Source organism: Micrasema longulum, unplaced genomic scaffold (genome assembly GCF_059751315.1).
Source record: "Micrasema longulum isolate JH-2025_06_02 unplaced genomic scaffold, ASM5975131v1 h1tg000319l, whole genome shotgun sequence".
Classification (NCBI taxonomy): Eukaryota; Metazoa; Arthropoda; class Insecta; order Trichoptera; family Brachycentridae; genus Micrasema; species Micrasema longulum.
The window spans coordinates 782,250-804,620 of record NW_028277523.1 but is presented as its reverse complement, the minus strand read 5'-3'; the positions used below and the strand labels follow the sequence as shown (position 1 = coordinate 804,620).

General features: G+C 33.2%; 1 protein-coding gene across 3 annotated transcripts in view; it reads right to left on the bottom strand.

Annotated features, from left to right (window-relative positions):
- LOC148282543 (uncharacterized) overlaps nt 1-22,371 on the bottom strand; it is a 60,006-nt gene that overhangs the window by 3,394 nt on the left and 34,241 nt on the right. Inside the window, exons 1-3 of one of the 3 annotated variants that reach the window (XM_088224904.1) lie at nt 18,581-18,747; nt 4,654-4,852; nt 3,882-4,032 (exon numbers count right to left, since the gene is read on the bottom strand). In XM_088224904.1, coding sequence (XP_088081030.1) covers nt 3,882-4,032; nt 4,654-4,852 — 350 coding nt within the window. In that variant the 5' untranslated portion in view covers nt 18,581-18,747. Of the gene's footprint in view, nt 1-3,881; nt 4,033-4,653; nt 4,853-18,295; nt 18,748-22,371 lie in introns of those variants that run through there. The other 2 variants (XM_088224905.1, XM_088224903.1) reach the window with 2 other exon arrangements.

Here is a 22,371-nt window from a genome sequence, read left to right as displayed (position 1 = left end):
TTTACAACTTTATACAAAAAAAACATATCAGATATTATTCTTCTTTCACTAATTTAAGTAAATTTAATGTATTATGTAACTAGATAGTTCATATTTTCTCGCGGTAAATGCAATTTAAAATTTATGAACCGGAGAAATTCATGCTGGATTTTTTCAATTTTATTACAATAGGTAAATGAAATTAAAGTATTATTAATATTTAAAGCATTAACTTTGTGGTCAAACATTTTACTTTATGTTATTAAATATTTGTATATAACCAATATTTGTATATCCACTTACCGATTTTTTTATGTCTACCGGTTTCGAGACATACCCGTCTCTTTGTCTGGACACCAATTAAACCAACATGCAAAACCCACTATACACCTTCACCATAGTTTCAAACAACAGAATATTTTCATTATTCAATCAGTGCATGTTTGTCCTAATCAGTACATGTGCTTATTAAAATGCGTGTCGTGTTGGTTTTATATTTTTGTGCAACAACTATGGTGAAGGTGTATAGTGGGTTTTGCATGTTGGTTTAATTGGTGTCCTGACATCTTCTCTTGACGGGTACGTCTCGAAACTGGTAGACATAGAAAAGTCGGTAAGTGGTTATATACAAATATTTAATAACATTTAGTCAAATTAAAGGTTTAATTGATAATACAAATTATAGGTAGGACAAAGATACATTAAATTTTCACACAAATATATACATTTTCATACATAAATATTGTTTTTACTTTATACCGTCTCGATTGTACCGATGAAGATAGCGTTTGTAATCGCGGCCCAGGTTGTAAAAAGGATCTCAAAGAAGTTTCCTTATGCAAGGGAATAAATTCCCTTCATGAGTCATTTAAAAACAAAATTGAATCTCAGACTGAATTTCTTCGGAAAGAGATTGCTTTGATGGGCTTTAAATTTACTATCTCGGGCTGAGATTATTTTTTTTTAAAGGAACCATTTCTTATTTTATTTATTGTTTCAGTATTTACTTCGTGGAAAAACATTTTGAATTTACCACACAAGAGTTTAATACATTAAAACACGACTAGTTTCGGGTAATCAGTATTACCCATCCTCAGGTGTAAGTTTATATTTGTTTAAGTGGTAAATTTATAGTGTTTTATTTTAAATAAATTCAGACCCATTTCTTCTCTTATCGCTCAAAGTAGGTACTGCATATTACATTATTTAAATAAATACACAGTTACACTACTTACTATGAACATGATAATTAAATTGGTGGCTAGTGACAAACTAAGATAAAGATTATATTGCTTATTCTTGTCCTATTTTGGTATTGTCCTACATTATAAAGATTATTTGTTTAGAAATGTCTAAGATAAAAATATCAATTGTCATAGGTCAAACTATGTCTGAAGTGATAAAAATACCATTAGGTATTATTAATTATGAAGAATATTTAATACAAAGAAAATGATTCATCAATTTGAAATTAAAATACTCTTAAAATAAAATAAGAGAAAATGTGATTGTTTTTGTAGCTAGTGTGAGTTCTTTCACTCTTTTTTAATCTTTATGAAGCAGACAGTTTAGTCTAAGCCAGAGACGAGCAAACCTTTCAGGAACGGACCAAAAACAATTTTATGGGGTAGTGATGTTTTCACGAAAACGTCTCTTTGGCCAATAGAACCAAAATATTGCATTTATATGCTTATGCTAACAGTTGATTTTGTAGGACCGTCCGATTAAATTTTATTTTAAGCAAATAAGCGTATTTTAATAACTTTATCTATATTTAAGTGATTTTTTAAAACATTCAAAAATTGTGTATTGTTTTAGTATCTGTAGTGGGCTGGAGAGAATCTATCGGGCCATCGTTTGCCCGTCACTAGTCTAAGCCATTGTTTCTTAGGTCTTTTAGTTTATGACTCCCTAAATAACCAAAAAATAAGGCTAAAAAACCTTACAACCCCTTCACTATATATTTTAATGTTTCACATTACTAACGTTACATACGTAACATATAATGTGTAAACCACTTACTACAAATAATGTCGAGCAAACAGGACATATCCTTTTGTTATCATATTGCCTTTACCAGTTCTAGCTTATGCCGATATTTTAATTAGTTGTTTGTGAGATTGTACATAGTTTAAATGTTTGTTTTCCTTTTTCCCAAAAACTATTCCCTTTGAACACAGAATTAACGTTTACGGTCTATGGATACGAGAAGTCTCATCATACTCATTGAGAACACACCTTTTAATATAAATATTTAATATCAGGTTGTGGTCCCGTGGCTAGTGTCTCGGACTCACGTCTCAAAGGTTCGTGGTTTGAATCCCACTGTTCCGGACGCGCGGGCTGAAGAACAAGACTTATAAATGTTATTAAATTGTGTATTTTATAAAGATTTAACTAAGGATAGGGCCTCGGTACATGTAAGAAAGTCAAGTGCCGAATCCCCAATAAAGACGAGTTGTTTCACTTTCGGATTCAGCCTTGACAAATACCGAGGGTAAAATATAGCTTAAAAAAGGAATTTATTTGAATAATGTAAAGTATTGGATATTTAATTTTCGTATATGTTTATTTATAAGTATGTGTATTCATTATTGTATGTTGTGCGCCGCGCGGCATACTGTCCACTGAACCCGGCGGACGACGCTATTTACGTGGCCGGCCGTCGGGCAGAATAGAGTGGGGAAGGCCGGGCGAATGGTCGCCCGTACCCCCACTCCCCGGCGGCGGCTTGCGTACACGGCGGCGGCCGCGCGCTCGGGCGTCGGGCAGTCGGGCAGTGCGCCGCGGGCGCTTTATGATAAGCGATCAGTTCGCTCAAGGCAGTTGTATTGTGCGTAAAGCTAGGGTTTCCTAGGACAGCGGTGCCCGTATCTTAACGGCCGCAGTAAACGGTGATGCGATGGACAGCCGTCGTAACGATGACTTGAGAGTGGTTTCCAAGGAAAACGGTGTTAATAAATGTTGTCGAAACCGTTTTCCTAAGAAACCTCTCTCTAGTCACTGTTACGACGGCTGTCCACTGCATCACCGTTTACTACGGCCGTTAAAGCTAGGGTTTCCTAGGAGCGCGGTGCCCGTATTTTAACGGCCGTAGTGAACGGTGATGCAGTGGACAGCCGTCGTAACGTCGACTAGAGAGTGGTTTCCTAGGGAAACGGTGTTAAATGGTGTTGATAAAACCGTTTTCCTAGGAAACCACACTCTAGTCACCGTTACGACGGGTGTCCACTGCATCACCGTTCACTACGGCCGTTAAAATACGGGCACCGCTGTCTTAGGAAACCCTAGCTTAAGATACGGGCACCGCTGTCCTTGGAAACCCTAGCTTTACTCTCCGCCTCCGCGCCCTTCGCTTCCCGTCGGACTTCATGCTTCGCTGCTGGCTTCCGCCGTGACTGCTCTGACTGCGCTTGCCTCTTTTCACCAACAGGACCCGTTGAAAAGCCCTTTTCAGGGCTACTGAGGTTGACTTAGCGGTCAGTGCTTTCTCGGTGCGCCGGACTCACAGGCCTCCCGTTTACACCGAATGGGCCGATTGAGTGGAACCAGGGAGACGAAGCCGCCAGCCCCCCTGTAACGGGTCGGTTACACCCACTATACCTCAACTTGATTACCATATTCAAATAGTGAGTTATTTACAACTTGTTGAAAATGGCCCTCAAAATGAAATATTTGCGATCTAATATAAAAATAAAAATAAATCTATTTTCCAGAAGATAATTAACTTCAAATTCATTATTCAATAAACTAATTTTGTACAGCTATTTGCCCCTTTTTGACAAATTGAGATCCCCCATATACCAGCTCATGACCCCCTGTTGAGAAATGATACCCTTATTCGAGTTCCATAATCACGAGAGCAGGTTTAGTACCTACGATAGTTGTTAAAATATACTCACGTTTTGTCTCTATGGATGATGATGTCAGCATAGTATCCGGATTCTTGGTTCACATTTTTTGGGTGAGAGAAAACTGGAGTGACGGGAAGGATTTCAACAAACTCATTGTTATTTTTTTGCAGCTTCATGTAAGAGGCTGCAGACATGAACGCTGGAAAAGAGAATCAAATTATTATACATTGAGCTGAATTTAATTTCCATAGAAACAAAATGCTTCATTTCTAAAAAAAATCAAAGTAGAAATGTATCGAGACACTGCACACCATGGTGTATATATGACTTTTTTTCTTAAGATAACTAAAGTAGTGAAAGTGTTTTTTTTAAACCGCAACAGGCCAAGGGCTCAATTAGTGATGAATTAAAGTACAGAACACCCTAACCTTATGCACAAAAATAGAATAAGCAATATGTGTATATAAATAAATTAATATCGATACTAGTCAATAGGAAAAGGACAATAAAGGGGAGAGGAAAAGGAGAGGTTAAGGAAGAGAAATGAGATGTTTTTTAGGGCGTAATTTAAAGAAATCTACTGTAGAAACATCCTTGATACGGGATGGAAATTATTCCACAGTCAAGCTGCATGGACACTATAATATGAGTTAGAAAAGAAGGAATTATGGATGGGAATAAGAGGGTGCTTTGAGAGTGAGAACGAAGAGCCAAACCATGAATTGATAAGCGTTGAAATATAAGTACAAAGAAAAAAACAATATAAAAATAATCAACAATTTCAAACAAATTGACTTGAACAAATATAATTGTAACTAACCTATATCCGCTTCATCAGCTTCGAAAGGATCATCTCTTCCTTCCAGTGGTCCTGCTCCCCTACTCTCGTATATCAGGGTACAGTGGCAGTCCAGCGCCTTCTCTAGGAGTTCCATGATAAGCTCGTACAGCTGCACCGGGTGAGTGGGGCACATGTACGTTAGCACCCGCAGGTTCCTCTTGGTGTTTGGTGAAGACATCTGGAAATATAATACGCATACGTATTGACATATATTTGATTAACACAGATGGAGAATATTTTAGGGAAGGCGATACGGAAGTTAAGGCATTTACAGGTCTTAGGACCTGGAACGTGAAGTTTAAGACTGATCATTTTACCTTCATGTAACAAAAATAATGATTAAGATACGCTGCAGTTGATCTACCAATACAGTGACCTATGCATCGTTAGGCGCGGAAAGGGAATGATGATCTGAAAAATGATACATTTGCATTCTTATGATTTATCCAAATATGTCAATTTTGGAACCCATTTTCTTTTAGTCGTAAATAACTGTGTTAGAAATTATTGAGAAACAAGTTGTGGTAGGACGTGATTCGATCCTCAGACCTCCTGCTCTGGAGTCTGCACACTACTCACGGCGGCCTCCGTGGTGTAGTGGTCAAGAAGCTTGACTCACACACGGAAGGTTCCGGGTTCGATTCCCGGTGAGAACACAAAAATTTAATGTGATTTTTCTCAAGCCCGGGTGATCGGTGATGTAATTCACAACTGCAATTGGGCCCCCTGGCCTGTTGTTGTGCAAAAAAATAAATTAAATTAAATAAAAAAAAATAATTAAACATAACCGATCTATACACTGTGTACGATTCTGACTATGTTTGAACTTCCATATTTCTTCAATTCTTCCACCTGTTGATTTTTGCAAGGTTTTAAAGAGATGAAACTTTTATTGATGTAGGTGAGATTCATCTGACTGAATTATTTTTTTTTTATTTTATTTTTTTTATTTTCTTTTATTCAGGAAACATACAGTACAGTTACAAAGTTTAATATTTTACACAATTGGACTTAATTCTAATGGACCAGTGAAGTTTCCATATTAAAAAGCAATTAAATCTAATGTTAATTATGAAAGTATAAAAAAGAGAAGGAAAAAGAAAACATAAATGAAAGTTGTTTAAAAATTTAAATTTAAGTGAAAAAAAAAATATATTTTAAGGTTTGTAGTTTGTAGTGAGTATTTACAAATGGAAATAATATTAAAAATGAAGAAAACTTGTAAGAGTAATTAAGAATTAAGAATGGAAATAAAGAATGAAAAACATACTCAGATGTAAAAATAAAATAAAATAGTAATAACATTTTTTTTAAAAAAAAGGAAAAACATAAACACATATTTATTTTAAGGGATTCAAAGAAACGATGAGAAGAATCTTTAAGTGAAATATAAGACAGTAAATTTAAATTTAGGTCAATTTAAAAAACATCTTCAAAATTAATGACACATTATAGTAAGAACAGCAATATATTGATTTTATTAACATATATAATATAAGTAATTAAAAGTAGTTTAAAAGTATAACAAGTATAAAAACATGCCAATGGCAGCAGAGAAAAAAGAAAGAAAAAATAAAGAAGGAATAACAAGTATGGCAAGTAATCATTTAAAATTTGAAAAAGCAATATAAGGAGAAGATTTTAAACCAAGAGAAGTCGATAAAATTTCATTAAAGCGATTTTAGAAGTAATACAAAATTTCAAAAGAGAAATTTAATTTATAATAATATTATGAATGTATGTAATTTGAGTGATATAAGAGAAAAAGGGACCAACCGGAGTTTTATTCAAAAGTTTTCAATACACTATTTTTAAATAATTGTAATCCTGTATGATATATATCTATATGGTTAAAAAAGCTGTTAAAAGTGGAACATGATCTGTGTAAAAACGAATTCTGGCAATAGTTCGTATTGACACTAGGTATTCTAAAGGTTGGGTGATTTCGTAGGGCAAAACACTTTCACTGAGATACTGTATATGCGGCACCTGAAAATATTTTCAATGTTTGTGTTTTTTGTTAGACCATTTTTTTTGTTAGACCATTTTTTTTCAATGTTTGTGTTTTTTGTTAGACGATCTAACGATCGACTAGTCGATCGCGATAATTACTATTGAAAAAAAATGTGTTTTTGAATTTTGAATATATTTTTTACTTCATAAATTATTTAAAATTAATTATTAATGAGCAATGAATCTCTTTGTATTATCTTTTAAATGTATGTCCATTCAATCATATAAGTTTAATTTTAGTAAAACGTATTTTAAACTTGGCTTAAATATAATTTGTAAGGACTAGAGAATTTTGCCTCGAATCAAACAAAACAGCCAGAAGCCAGGTGCCAAACTAAAATACGAACTTTTTTCTTTTTTAATATATGAAGAAAAAATAAAAAACTTACTTATGGATACCATTTTTTTAAAATAAACTCGTCGCTTTTCAATTTTGGTAGGAAGTAGTAGGTTAGGTAGGTAGATACGCCAAATAAAGTATGAAGAGTATTTAGAAATTAATGAACGTACAATGTCAATGGATATTTTTTAAAACTTTTTTCCCCGAAAAATAATATATATATTTTACGCGTTTGGTGGGAAATCGTAGGATTCGAATGACAGACTTAAATTTCGTGAATATTTGAATAAATTCCCTTGCAGAAAGGGTTAAGTAATATATCGTCATGTTAAAATTTTTAAGAGGATTATCATCATTAATAGATGGATTTCTCATCAAAAAGTAACGTGGAAGTGAAGGTATTTAACAATAAAAAAAAAAACAACATTCTTAAGACACGGAAATATTCATATTTTACATTCCTAAAATATGCCGGTAGCTTGATAAAAGTACCTGATTAAAAACACATTTTATGTGAAGCAGCGGCGAACAGTGACTTTTTAACAGGTAATATATATTTTTTTTAAATTTGTAGGTACTTGCATGTTTTATTTTATTTTATTTCATTAGAAAGCCAACAGACATTTAAAAATTTATAAGATACAATAATAATCTAAATACATATCATAAAGTCCAATTAGAGCCTTCCACATAATATTGTTATTGTAAATGTTGTCACATAAAAATTATACATAATATAAAATAACTAATCATACTGGTGGTTTAACTTAAGCTGGCGCGTTCAGAAAACTCAGACTAACGCATTTAAAATCTACAGGATGTTGATTTTAAAAAACGTTGTATTAAATTTTAACCAAATGTGCTATCTTTTTTTAAAATTCGATGTTGGATTAGAGGGTTGTGTATATGTAAAAAAATACAATGGATTAGGAAAATGTGTTATTTATTTACTAAAATATTTGTTTCATTATTTTGTATTTTTAAAATGTTGCGTTTTACTAATTTTACTAATGCGATTTTTTTTTAAATATATTTTTTTCAAAGTCAATTACTCTACAACTAAAATGCGAAGTTGTGTAGATTGTTTGAATTTTTATGAATAACAAGATTTATTGTTTATATTGATAAATTGAAGTGTGCACTTATTGAAGTGTGTTTAAATATTTTTTCCGATATAATTTGTACTGTGCATTTTAATTACACTATATTTATTATTAACAATATTTTGAGTTTGTCCAAATTTTTGTAGACAAGGACTGGATTTAACTTCCTGGGGAGCTGTTTATATTAACATATTACAACAGAGATGAAGAACATTTAAGAAAAGGTAATATAGAAGTCTAGGCATCTACAGGGCTTATGACCTGTCAATGGCTGGTTTAAGTGGCCACTTTACGCACTGTGTAAAATTCACCATTATGCCTATATTTGAACATCTATATTCCTTCAATTCTTTCATCTGTTGATCATCAACTATGCCGTGTGTTGTCTTTTTAAAGTGTAGAAATACTGCTAGGATCTTAAAGAAACAGGACGCAATCACATTTCATGTGTAATTAGCAAATTAATGTGTATATAACAAATGCATTACTAAAAAATTGAATTATTTTTCCATCTGTCAGATTGTCGAAGAAACAAAATGGAAATTTCGTTAGTGCTGCCAGGGTAGTAATTTTTTTAATCCTACTTTGCTAGGTGGATATTTGACCGACATTATCTTCAAAACATCAAATATTATTTAACATGATATAAAAATATACGTTTTATGTAAAATAAAATTTGTTTTATATTTTCAGTTTAAAGTTCATTCATTCAATGAGGAAGTTCAGTGGTTTTTATCAAATTTTTTATTTGTTAATAGACTGTTAAACTAAGTCAAAATTATTTTTTTTTAATTTTTACATATCGTATTATCGGTGCTACGATTTTTTAAAGTTTTGTATTTCTGAAATAACTCCGCGTGTGACGTCAGAGGTTCATTTCCGCTAATTCTCATTCAATTCTTCCCATTGGTCCAGAAGCGATAAGCAGACCGGAAATCTTCCATAGCTCTCAGATCATAGGTCGATTCACATGAACCAGTGACGTCATTTAAAGTAGTGCGTTTTTATCAAAATATTTATTATTATTTTTTCTGTACATTTTCAAGAAACTTTGCCATACAATTTAATGCTCTAATTTTTACCCCGCGTAAGAAAACATTTTTTGTATCCAATTTCCCGTAGGGCTGAAGTTCCTCATTACTCTTATTAAATGACACTTTACTTATCTACTCTGTTGGGTCAGCCAATATTTCCGCTCGCACAAAATTTTTTTAGAGAAATTAACAGATTGCTTCTTTTTTACGTTACCATCAAGCAACATTACGCTGCGTGAAAGTATGGCATAGTGGGGAAATTATTGGACACAGTCCGATGTATTCAAATATGATTCTACGCTCCTTCTGGACTATTCTTAATTCTATGTTTACAGCGTTTGTATTCTTTTTCATCGAGTGCAGCGTGCAGTATTATGCACAGTCTGTATCTCCCTATGCAGAATTACAACGAATGTAATATGGCTATAAATATGAATACTGATTAGTAAGTCAAGTGCAGTAGGAAACCTTTTGTTCCTTCGTCTAATACCTTTAAAGTCGCGATGTATCGATGTAATTCAATTAGCAAGTCTAGTGGAGTCAGTAACAAGTTTAGTAACGAGCGCACATCATATTAACATATTATTTTCTACTAATGAGACACTGACATACATGTACCTATACCCATATTACAGGGGCGAACCGTGTATAGAAGCGATTATGCGCAGCTTACCATTATATTTGACCAACCATAAAAATGTTTTATTGTAACTTTATTTACAGAAAACAAATAAATAATTATCATTAATTTTAAATCATTTCCACCGTTTGTATTTTCATCCTAATATAAATATAAATTTTAATAAAGCGCGCCCAGCGCCTGCGGTGAGCCAAGAAACTAGCCGATTATTCCAGCTTATTTTTTCATACAAATAAGTATACTATATTTTGAATGTATTAACCCCAGTGCGGGTTTATTCTCCTAGATTAAAAACTTGCAGATTACACAAATTATTTGAAGATTCTTGATTTGGAAAACAGTATTTCAAACATTTTTTCTTAAGGACTATTTTTTTTTGAGATGGTACTTTTGACATAAGACCATAATTACTTTCATGCGTCATATTGCAGGACATATAGCGCTCCACGCGGCCGTTTTTAGCACTATTAATTACTAGAACAATGCGGCCACTTGACATTTCAATTGAATACCTAAAATCGACTGAATGAGGAAGTTCAGTGGTTTTTTTGAATTTTTTATTTGTTAAAAGACTGTTAAACTAAGTCAAAAAATAAAAAAATAAAAAAATTATATATCGTATTATCGGCGCTACGATTTTTCAAAGTTGAGTATTTCTGAAATAACTCCGCGTGTAACATCAGAGGTTCATTTCCGCTTATTCTCATTCAGTTCTTCCCATTGGTCCAGAAGCGACAAGCAGACCGGAAATCTTCCATAGCTCTCAGATCATAGGTTGATTCACATGAACCAGTGACGTCATTTAAAGTAGTGCGTTTTTATCAAAATATTTATTATTATTTTTTCTGTACATTTTCAAGAAACTTTGCCATACAATTTAATGATCTAATTTTTACCCAGCGTAAGAAAACATTTTTTGTATACAATTTCCCGTAGGGCTGAAGTTCCTCATTCACAGTGGTATTTTTATTTATTTTTTAAATTAATTGTATAATAAAGCAATGCATAATATATTTATATAATATATTATATCACGAAGTTACATCGTTTGAGTTGATTTCATGGATGAGGGTTGTTGTATCACACAGAACCACAGAAAATATCAATTTATAGTATATATTACTTATATTATATTATGTACCTCCTTTGTAGGTAAAAATAAATGGTATTTTTTTATAGCTTACCTGTAAATAAAATCACAATTTGCAACTGTCATATTATAAAAAAAGTATTTTTAGATTCAAGTTGCTTACTGCAAACGTTTCTAACTACAATTGTTCACCGGCAGTCTTGACACTTTAAAACAAGCTGTCTCAGCAGGGCCTCGATTATGATGGGAAGATAAAGACGTCATACCTTCACCTCGACGGTATAGTTGAAGATAAATTCCCTCTAGCGATTATAAAGATATATTAGAACCGACCCCCTACCTTCAAGTTTTGGGAAGGTACATCGATATGAATCAAGGAGAAGCGTACGTCACGGTACACATATCTACGCTCTAAAATGACATAGCTTCAGTATGACGTCATAGTTGAGGATAAAAGTCTCCCGACCGACTACAAAGGTACAGTACCCCCAGCATCAAGTTTTGATGTAAGTACATCGTTTTATACCGATGGGTCTAGAACCCCTCGATACGTTTATCTACGCATTAAAAGTGTAAAAAATTTTGTTCCACCGAGTAATTTTTCCTTTAATTATGATTTATCAAACATTTTAATCGTTTTGGGGTGGCACTTTTTTTCTTAAAAGCCTATTAAAACTAAAAAAGAAATAAGTAAGTTTTGAAGTCGAATTAAATTTCGACATAACTGTCACATTAATAAAACGAGCGCCTAGATGTGAAAATAATGTCGCTGGGTTCTGTCCTATTAACAAATAAGAGTATCTAGGCGTCAGACACAGATTATATGCGTCAGAAAGTTACCACTCTTAAAAAAGAATTTAGTTATTATATTTTTCCATTTGTTTTACTATCTTTCCGAGTGTATGTATCGAGAAGTTAAAGGAGCCGGCTTTGTAGTCGATCGGTAGATACATACAGACGATCGTTAAGCGTACCGTCTAGGTGATTTCCAAAAGTCATGCAAAATTCATGTTCAAGCGAGCATTTTTTGCTTGAATTGGGATTTATTGGAGATTAAAATCGCTTTGAAGTGAGCATTTTTTATTACAGAAGCCTATTTAAAATATAAATGAGAATCATTTTAAATGTTAATGACGTAAAAAATGTACTGTAAAGTTGCAGCGTCTACTGGCTATTACGATGAAGAAGACATCGGTACCTTCTAAAGATGCCACGAATAGAGATTTGGCCGATTACCGAATATTCGGCCACGCTCTCGGCCGAAGCGCCTAATAGCCCCGCCACACTATGCTCCTTGCGCTGCTCCTCACTTTGCTCCTCGCGCTGCCGCCCTCTCGCCCGGCGTTGCCCTCTCTGCCCACACCCTGCTCTACTCGCGCAATTAATCGCACTTGTCATTCGTCTTTCTATATAATGGACGATGAAACTGTAACAGCGTGCGCGCTATGCATTTTTAGTATGGCTAATAAAATCAATGTCATACAAAGAAATATACATCATTCAAAAATGACGCGTGTGTCTTGTGTGAGCGCTCTATGCGTACTGCGATTGCGCGAGTATGTGACCAGTCACTCGCGCTCATATTGCCGGTCCTTGCGGACTCGCGCTCAAAAACCGACAAAATAGGGAGCGGTGGGCACGTCGAGGAGCATGACGTGCGGCATGACGAGTGATGTTGCCACACTACGTCTCTGCTTCCTTTCCTCGCTACTTCCCATGCCATTCGTCGAGTGTGTGGCAGGCCCATTATATTCGGGGGCCGAATGTTCGGTAAAAGATGTGCGCATCTTGCGCGTGATCTGTCCTATTGCGGTGCGTGTGGGGGTGACAGGGCGGGCGTATTTGTTTCATTTGCGAGTAGACCATGTCGCGTCACGCGCCATTGTTCTTGGACTTTGCAACAATGGTGATTGGACTCATAAAGGTAATAAACCAATATCAGTGATCGAACATCCCATTTCCAAGACAAACAAAAACGATTTTTTCGAGTACCTTAGCCTTGTACATGACACGTAGGATACAGGGGTCCAAAAATATATAAAAAAAAGAATATAAAAAAATGAATATGTTATTTTCTATATTTTAGTATTTTCCTAGTTAGGGCCTCGTGTATCGTTACTGGGTTGAAGCTGTGCTATTATACACAGGGACATCTCCATGGTCGGTGGCCAGACGCGTAACAGCAAATTCAATTATATCAAGTTACTTTACAATTTATTTTATTTAAGCAAAACCAGTTTGATTACGCATAGGTATGAGGTTTTAAATTTGTGATTCGGATAGGAAAAACACTTACCTTCCGATTGGTTAAGATATTTTCTGTAAAATCAGACGGTATAGTGTAGAGAAAAAAACCCGTATCTGCGCGTAGACACACGAATTCGACACACGCACCTCACATTTCTCAATTTTAATTTATTTATTTAAAAAAATAACATTTACATTACAAACTTAAATCTAAGGCGTACATGTTATAAAAAGAAAACATATATGAAAGTTTGTCAAAGTAGTAGGAGAATCCCGCTTTGGAAAACCCCTTCGGATACATCGAACAGAACAAAATTCACAGCGATGTTGTTCAGCATAGCGGTAGCCTTTCCAACAGGCGTAACCATCAGCAGGTTGGACTGTATATTGAAATATGAAACAACCTATGCTGACGCTGTCTCAGGAACAAACAAACCAATACTCATCATAATCTCAAGATTATCGACCATACCGCGCAACAATAGAAAAAAATGTGTAGTCAAATACGCATTTTTTCTAGCCTCTAAACTGTTGTAGCCGAGCATACCCCGGACAAACTCGGTCGGGTAGAGCCAAGGATAATACCCGCACTCTCTCATGAGATATATGAGATGTCAGAAATTTCTTTTGGATTTTCTTTACATATATGTAGGGTTGTTAGCCCATTATCGATGACACACACGTGCTAGAACGTTTCACATGAAATAGTGTGATGATCAAAGAAAGCTATGTCACAATTTTCTATAAAATTCAATAAAACATTATAATCTATCTCTAACAGTATTGCACATACATCGGGAGCATCGCTCTTCAGTACATTCACATAGTCTCTACCATGAAGAAATGAACTATAAAGAGACCACAGGATGCAACGCCAGTCAGTCAGCCCGATAAGTTCAGTTCAGTCAGTCAGACCAGCTCGACGAAATCACTAAATTCCAGCATGTAGTTCAAGTGCAGTATCTTCAACCCATCATCGCTGCTTCGCTTAAGCTACACAACCAAGTGCTGTATCTTATACGCCATGTAATAAATCAGCATTCAAACCGCAACTACGTCTTCTCTATCAATTTCTAACTGGGGTAGAAACTTCAACCTTCAACAACCTAATTCCTACATATACGTATAATAATATTTGAAATAATATTGAATTACTGATCATTATCGTCATTCATCACCTCCCTTCTTCGCACCCAGTGGTGCATAGGGCAGCAATGGTAATTGTAATATAAGTTATTATTAAGGATCTTCTAGGGATGGCGCCAATGCATGGAAGATGATGTGGATGCCTTACCGAGAGAGGAAACCGTAGGGAGCATGGCGCCAGGCTCGTTCTCTCCATAGGTACATCTTTAGTCTGTGGTTCTCTCCTATTTCGGCCGTCAATCAGTTAGCATCTAGGAACTCATGTTTAAATATACTTTTCTGTACGAACCGAGTAATTAATAAAGGAAAAAAAAAAAAAAGGTTTTTTTTATTCTAACGTAAGGTCATCCATCAGCCTCGGCGAGTTCTGCTGATTGGTCAGTTGACTCACCTCAAACCGGAGATCTACAACACATCTTTTATCATCGGTTTATTCGGAAAAACTAGTGACGTTGTTCAAAGTATTTCGTTTTTATTAAAATATCTTTATAATTTTTTTTCATACATTTCAAGAAACTATGCCGTACAATTTAATGCTCTAATTTTTACCGCGCGTAAGAATACATTTTTTGTATCTAATTTCCCGTAGGGCTGAACTTCCTCATTTTACCTCGATGCACGTGTTGATACGAAACCGGTCGGTAATTAAATAAAAAAATAAATTTACAATATTCGAGTTTGTCCAAATGTTCATAGACAAAAGACTGGATTTCACACCCTCGGGGGTCATTAAGATTAAAAAATTACAACAGGCATGGAGAATACCTTAAATAAGGGAATATGGAAATCAAGGCATTTACAGGGCTTATGACATGTCATTGGCTGGTTTAAGTGGTCACTTTACACACTGTGTAACATTCACCATTTTGCCTATGTTTGAACATCCATATTTCTTCAATTCTTCCGTCTGTTGATTTAAGTGAAGTTAAAGAGCTGAAACCTTTATTGTTGTGAAGAGATTCATCTGACTGAATTATTTCACATTCTAGGCAACGCCTGAAAACAATTTTTCAATTTTTAAACTTCTTCTTGGACCAGTTGGTTTCATAAGAATTTTACAAATATGGATGTTCAAATATAGGCAAAATTGTGAATGTTACACAGTGTGTAAAGTGGCCACTTAAACCAGCCAATGACAGGTCATAAGCCCTGTAAATGCCTTGACTTCCATATTCCCTTATTTAAGGTATTCTTCATCCCTGTTGTAATTTGTTAAAAAAATAAGTGGTTATATGCAAAGTTTTTTAATTTAATTTTTTATAAATAACCACAACGTAAGTGCTTTTTAAAATAATTTTACAGAATAACACCTTTTACAAACCTTACAGACAAAAAAAAAATCTCAATAAATTTTGTAGCGGTTTGTCATCACTAAGCTGATTTATACAATTAACATCATCGGAAAAAAACAGAAATGAGAAAATAACAAAAAGCAACATGGCAACGGTCGAAATGGGGTTAAATATTTTACTCTCATAACAATTTAATTTCTCTCTAGGAACATAAAATTGTTTTTCGCCAAAAAGTCGCATAAGATATTTTAGATTTACAACGACGAGATATTATAAATTATAATATGTAGAAGTAACAAATTGAATAATGTCCTCGCGTATAACCGGCCGGCATTAGTATGAGTCAAGTATAAGAAAATAAATAAATAACTAAATTATTTACTGTACTATATAAATGTAAGTACTAAATTGAATTACAAAATTATTAAAGCAATGAATAAAAAAATTAGATCATGATCTTAACTTTGCTACAACATGTATTATTAAATAACTTAGCTGTATTTTTTTACATGTATAAATTTTTATTATGTATTTTATAAATGTATTGATTTATAAATGTATTGATTTTTAATACGGACATAAAAAAAAATAATGGTGCTTTAATAAAATTGTGTACTTTGTATATTTAATAAAAAATAATCAAAATGTAACGAATTTTAATGGTTAATTTCGTAATGTTGGATAATATCTGAATACTTTTATAAACGCCCCTAATACGTCACGAATCATGATTATTTGTTTCTGCCATTGAAATGTGTGTAGAACAATTTCATGAATCTTGACGTCACAACAACCAAGGACAAAAACACGTCACATTTTTCTACAAACATATTTTTATTAAATTTCTTTTTTACATTTATGTATGAAAACATTTCTCTGCAATATCCATATTGATTTAGAAAATACAATTAATTATTATAAATCCATTGCATATATTTTTATCGGTATTCGCAGTATGTGATATTTCCCGATTCAAAGTAGTTCATATTTATTAATGTTTACATACATTTCCGAGATACTTTGCCAAACTAATTTTTACCGCGCGTAAGAAAACATTTTTATATTCAATTTCCCGTAGCACTGCACTTCCCCGTTGTGCATGTGACATGACATATTATTATAAAACTAATTGATATTTCGAACAATAAACAAATCAATAAATTTAAGCGTATGGACGAGAGCTGTCGATATTTTTTTCAGCAATATATAAGTATTGTCTAAATGTTTCTAGACAAGGCTTGATTTCAGTCCTTAGGGAGTTATCAAGATTGAAATTTATTGCAAAAGAGGGAATTTCTTTATTTTTTAATTTTGTTTAAGCTCAATAACAAGGCTTCAAGAATTATTAATAATAATAGATTGTCATTAATGAAACATATATTATACGATGGATTAAATTAACCTAAACAATTTAAACCTATTACAACAGAGATGAAGAACATTTAAGAGAAGGTAATACAGAAGTCTAGGCATCTACAGGGCTTATGACCTGTCAATGGTTGGTTTAAGTTGCCACTGTGTAACATTAACCATTCCGCCTATATTTGAAACTTTCATCTGTTGATGTTTGTTAAGTTAAAGCGCTGAAACCTTTATTTATGCGGGAGAGATTCATCGAATTGAATTATTTCACCTACATATTAGGCGACGCCTGAAAATCTTATTTTTTCAATTTCTATACTTCCTTATGGACCAGGTGGATTTATCAACAATATTTTGAGATTGTCTAAATTTTTTTACAAAATATGTTGATATTAACAGCTCCCCAGGGAGTTGAATCCAGTCCTTGTCTACGAACATTTGGACAAACTAAAACATTGTTGATAAACTATCTTAGAATCCATTTAAATGTACAATAGGTATAGTCATGGCACGACCTAAGCAGACATGGCAAGTATGTCATCTCAAGTCAGGAGTGATAGCACCGCTTGTTTCTTGAATGCTTGCCTTTGCTGTGGTAGTGAGATCTTGTTACCTGTTCTGAGGATCCTTGGCAGATGGAAAAGAATCTTACGTTGGTCCTAAAATTTCCGACAGCGATGACAGCAATGGTACGCAAGTTACGGTGAGGTACATTAAGGTTAATCTGAGCAAGAAAATCATGGGCATCTAAAGTACATTCACGGAGACTGAACCGCTGTGCACGTGCAAACCACGAGCCCACTGCGTGATATCGTACGATTGGCCCATTTCACATTTAAGATATTTATTGTTCTAGAACTATTTATTTATTTCATGCCCAGCAAACGCAATAACCAGTACCCACTAATCTCTAGTCGATTTCCTTTTGCAGGATTTTTACCTCAGAGTGCTCGCTAAATTGAAGTAATGATTTTGATAAAATTATCATTAAAATCTCTTTTGTTAAGTTTTACTATACTATTTGAATCGGGTTGTGGTCCCGTGGCTAGTGTTGCGGACTCACGGATCAGAAGTCCGAAGTTCGAACCCCACCTTTATTTCCATTTTCTAATAGTGAGTTATTTACAACTCGTTGAAAACAGTCACCAAAATTAAAATATTTGGATAAATTATAAAAAGCCTTTTTTAAATTATTATTTTTAAATTTGAAATACTAACCGAGGCGTTTTTATTGATATTTTTATTAAAATCATTAACTATGTAGTTTTATAAAAAAACGAAAAACATAAATATTATCAAATTTAAATAATATGTACAAACGAATCTAATAAATATTAATCCACTATAATTTTACCTTGCCGTTTAGATTTAGATAAAATGTGTGAAATAGGCTATTCTCCGTCGGATATTACGCGGCTGGTTTATTTATTTGAAAATGAACTAATAATGAACAGACTTTATATAGTAAGATATTATTTTGAGAAGGGAACATGGAAATCAAGGCATATACAGGGCTTATGATCTGTCATTAGTAGAATTCCGATACATTATGTTTCCTTCTCAATCATTTTCCTCACTGTTGCAATAAATTTCGATATTTTTTAAATGTAAAAAACACATTTAAAAATGTTATTCTCACCCTTGTTAAAGAAATGCGCTCAATTAAAGATAATCCCTTAGCAAAACACCAGTAAACTAAACTTGACAGCCTATCTGACAATCAGCTGATTTTGACACAGTTAGCCATAAACCTTCCACACACACTTCTCTTTGTGACTAAAGTATGCTAGTATTCAGCTTAGTACCAAGTTATTGCGTGAATACAAATTTAAATGATACGAGTAGTGATGCACACAATCGGTTAAGACAATCGAATAGTAATATTATTTGCACAACAGGGAAATTATCACATACTACGAATACCGATAAAAACATGTTAAACGGATTTAGAAAAATCAATTGTATTTGAAAATCAATATGGATATTGTGGAGAAATCTTTTTATATACGATTTTTAAAATAAAATTGTTAAAAAATATGTCTTTGCAAAAACGTGACATGACAACTCTGACGTCGAGATTCGTCACGGTGTTTTATTTAAATTTAAATACTCCGAATCAACCGAAAACAACCGAATCGTCACGTATTAAGGGCGTGGCAAATGCAACGAACCGTTTTCGCGAGAAATGAAAATTATAAGTTTAAAAATATTTTTTATGTCACTAAGAATATTTTTTTTTTACTTGACAGTATTCCATAGACAATTTAAAATAGTAAAAAAGTGATACTTCCCTATTATTAATTTAAGAATTTTCTTTTTTGTATTAATTAATATATTTCATAAATGGAACATGTTTTTTTTATTCTATCCAGATTTACTTTTATACACCTAGTAAATGTTATGATTGTAACTAGGAGCAAAAATTTATAAACATTTTCTTGTATACCCACGAAAAGGCCATGCCTTTGTGGGATTTTTTGTTTACTATTTTGACTATTAATATGTATTTCATTGTTATGTAATTATGCTTTATTTTTTTAATACTCTGTTTTACCTCTTATGTACATTGTAAAAATTAAAAATAAAAAAAACTCTCCAAAAAAAAGACTAACTCTTGTGCTTAGAGAGTGACTTACACTGTTGTAGTTATTTATTTATCAGAATTTATATAATTTTAAATATACGAGTACATGAGAAAAAAAACTTATAGGTTACCTATAAAGAAAAACAGAAAATAATATTACAATTATACTAATTAAAATTAAATGCAGTTTTTACACTCGTTCACAAAATTTATTTAAATTTGCTTTTAATTTATTTATTGATATATTAGTTTTTAGTTCATGGGGGAGATTATTGTAATTTTTGACACCTTTGAAGACAAATCTATTTTTAACCATGACTTGGAGGAATTTAGGGATTTTAATATTATTTTGGTATCTGAGTGACTTATTCATCTTAAATTCAATTTTATTTTTACATATTTACGTACGCTTAAATGACTTTTTACTAAAACAAAAAAAACATGATAAATTTAGATTTAAAGAGAAGATACACACAATATTTGGAAAATAAACATTAACGCTGATGATAAAAAATATATAAATTCCAATAAAAAATGGCAATTAAAAAAACCGTCACGCCGTTTCCTTGTAGGGGTAGGCAGAGAGGATAAAATGCCATACCACTATGTCTTTGTACACAGACCTCGCTTACTCTACATTTCAACTTTTGACATGTTCGTCTTCAAGTATTTGTTGGATATGGTCATACCACGTTCTTCTCGTTTTCTGTATTCACCAATAACGTTCGCGTCGTAAACATGTTTAACCGTTCTTTCGTCGTCCATTCGCTTTACATGTCCAAACCAACGCAGAGCTCCTTTCTTGGTTTTGTCAATAATAATGTTAAAATCTTCCAGAAAATGCTGCAAAAATAATCAGAAGTATTTTGAGTAGGTATCTCCAATTTTTGTAGACATGTACAGTCGATTCGATTCAAAACTTTAATACACCTTGTCTGAAATGTGGGTAGCAAAAAGTTTTTATATAAATCTAAATTTACCACTCGACGCACTGTTCGGGGTTTTATTTCCTCGGGAGATAATCAAAATTGATAGACAAAAGAGATGAAATAGTTGGAATGAATCTCATACATGTCAATAAAGGTTTCAGTTCTGATGCTTTAGAAATCAGCACATGGAAGAGTTGAAAAAATATGGATGTTTAAACATAGGCAGAATGGTGAGTTTTACATAGTGTGGAAACCAGCCAACGATAGCTTGACCACTACATATCACATCAAAGGGCATAAGTTCAGTTTCCTTAGCGGTGCCAATATCGAAGCAAAAAATTCTCCTTGCCGATCGAGAAAAGCTGCCCGAAGGAGCTCATGTAATCTGGTAGCCATGGCATCTCGGTGCTGAATAATGTAATCCAGGCGCACATAATATATACTTCAATGGATTGAGGAAAAGGGGGAAGTGAGTTTTTCTCTGACTGGCATTTAACTGATTGGGCATAGTCAATTCGCCAAAATTACAACAAAACTTTTTAAAAGCCTTGTTTTTAAAACCACCTTTTCCAACCACATTCAATCATTCTTTCCGTTTCGATAAATCAAATGAATATTTTCATAACCAGTTATGTGTTCTAATGTTATTAGTATTTTTGTCCATCACTATATTATTGTTTAGTGATAAGGTCAAGCAGTAAAAATATACATAACTCATTAAAAATAAATCATTTTATTTGATAATTTTTTTATATATTTTAAATCTTTAAAATATGTGCTTTTTTAAGCATGCGCTTTAACGATTTAGGTGATTTTAAACAAAAATATTAAACAATACTTTGAGTTTGTCCAAATTTTTGTAGACAAGGACTGGATTCAACTCCCTGGGGAGCTGTTTATATTAACATTTTACAACAGAGATGAAGAACATTTAAGATAAGGTAATAGAGAAGTCTAGGCATCTACAGGGCTTATGACCTGTCAATGGCTGGTTTAAGTTGCCACTGTGTAACATTCACCATTCCACCTATATTTGAAAAACTATATTCCTTCAATTCTTTCATTTGTTGATGTTTGTGAAATTAAAGAGCTGAAACCTTTATTTATGCGGGTGAGATTCATCTAATTAAATTATTTCACCTACATACTAGGCAACGCCTGAAAATATTATTTTTTCAATTTATACACTTCTTGAAGTATAGAATATAGGCAGAATGGTGAATGTTACAGTGTGTAAAGTGGCCACTTAATTCAGCCATTGACAGGTCATAAGCCCTGTAGATGCCTAGACTTCTCTATTACCTTCTCTTAAATGTTCTTCATCTCTGTTGTAAAATGTTAAAAATATTAAACTTATTATTCATAGATGTATTATGATTTTTTATTGAAAAATGCAATTTTACGTTTAATTTCATTGGAAATTTTACAAAACTTGGTTTGCGGAAACTTCTGATTGTAACAAATACCATAACAATATATTTTAGGCCCTCTTCACAAAATGGTGTACAACACAAAGAAAAAAAAGTTTCCGCAAACCAAGTTTTGTAAAATTTCCATTGAAAATAAATGTAAAAATGTAATTTTTCAATAAAAAACTGTGTAACATTCACCATTCTGCCTTTGTTTAAACATAAACATTTCTTCAACTCTGCCGGATAAACCTCACCTACATGGTAAAGGTTTTAGTTATTTTACTTCACAGAAGTCAACAGATGGAAGATTTAGGGAATGTGGATGTTTAAACCTAAGCAGAATAGTAAATGTTGCACATTGATAAAGTGGACACATAAACCGGCCAACGACAGGTCATAAGTCCTGTAAATGCGTAGACATCCATATTCTCTTACCAAAATGTTATATTTTTCTGTTGCAACAAATTAAAGTTTAAATTAAGTTCAGTGGTTTTAAAAAAATATA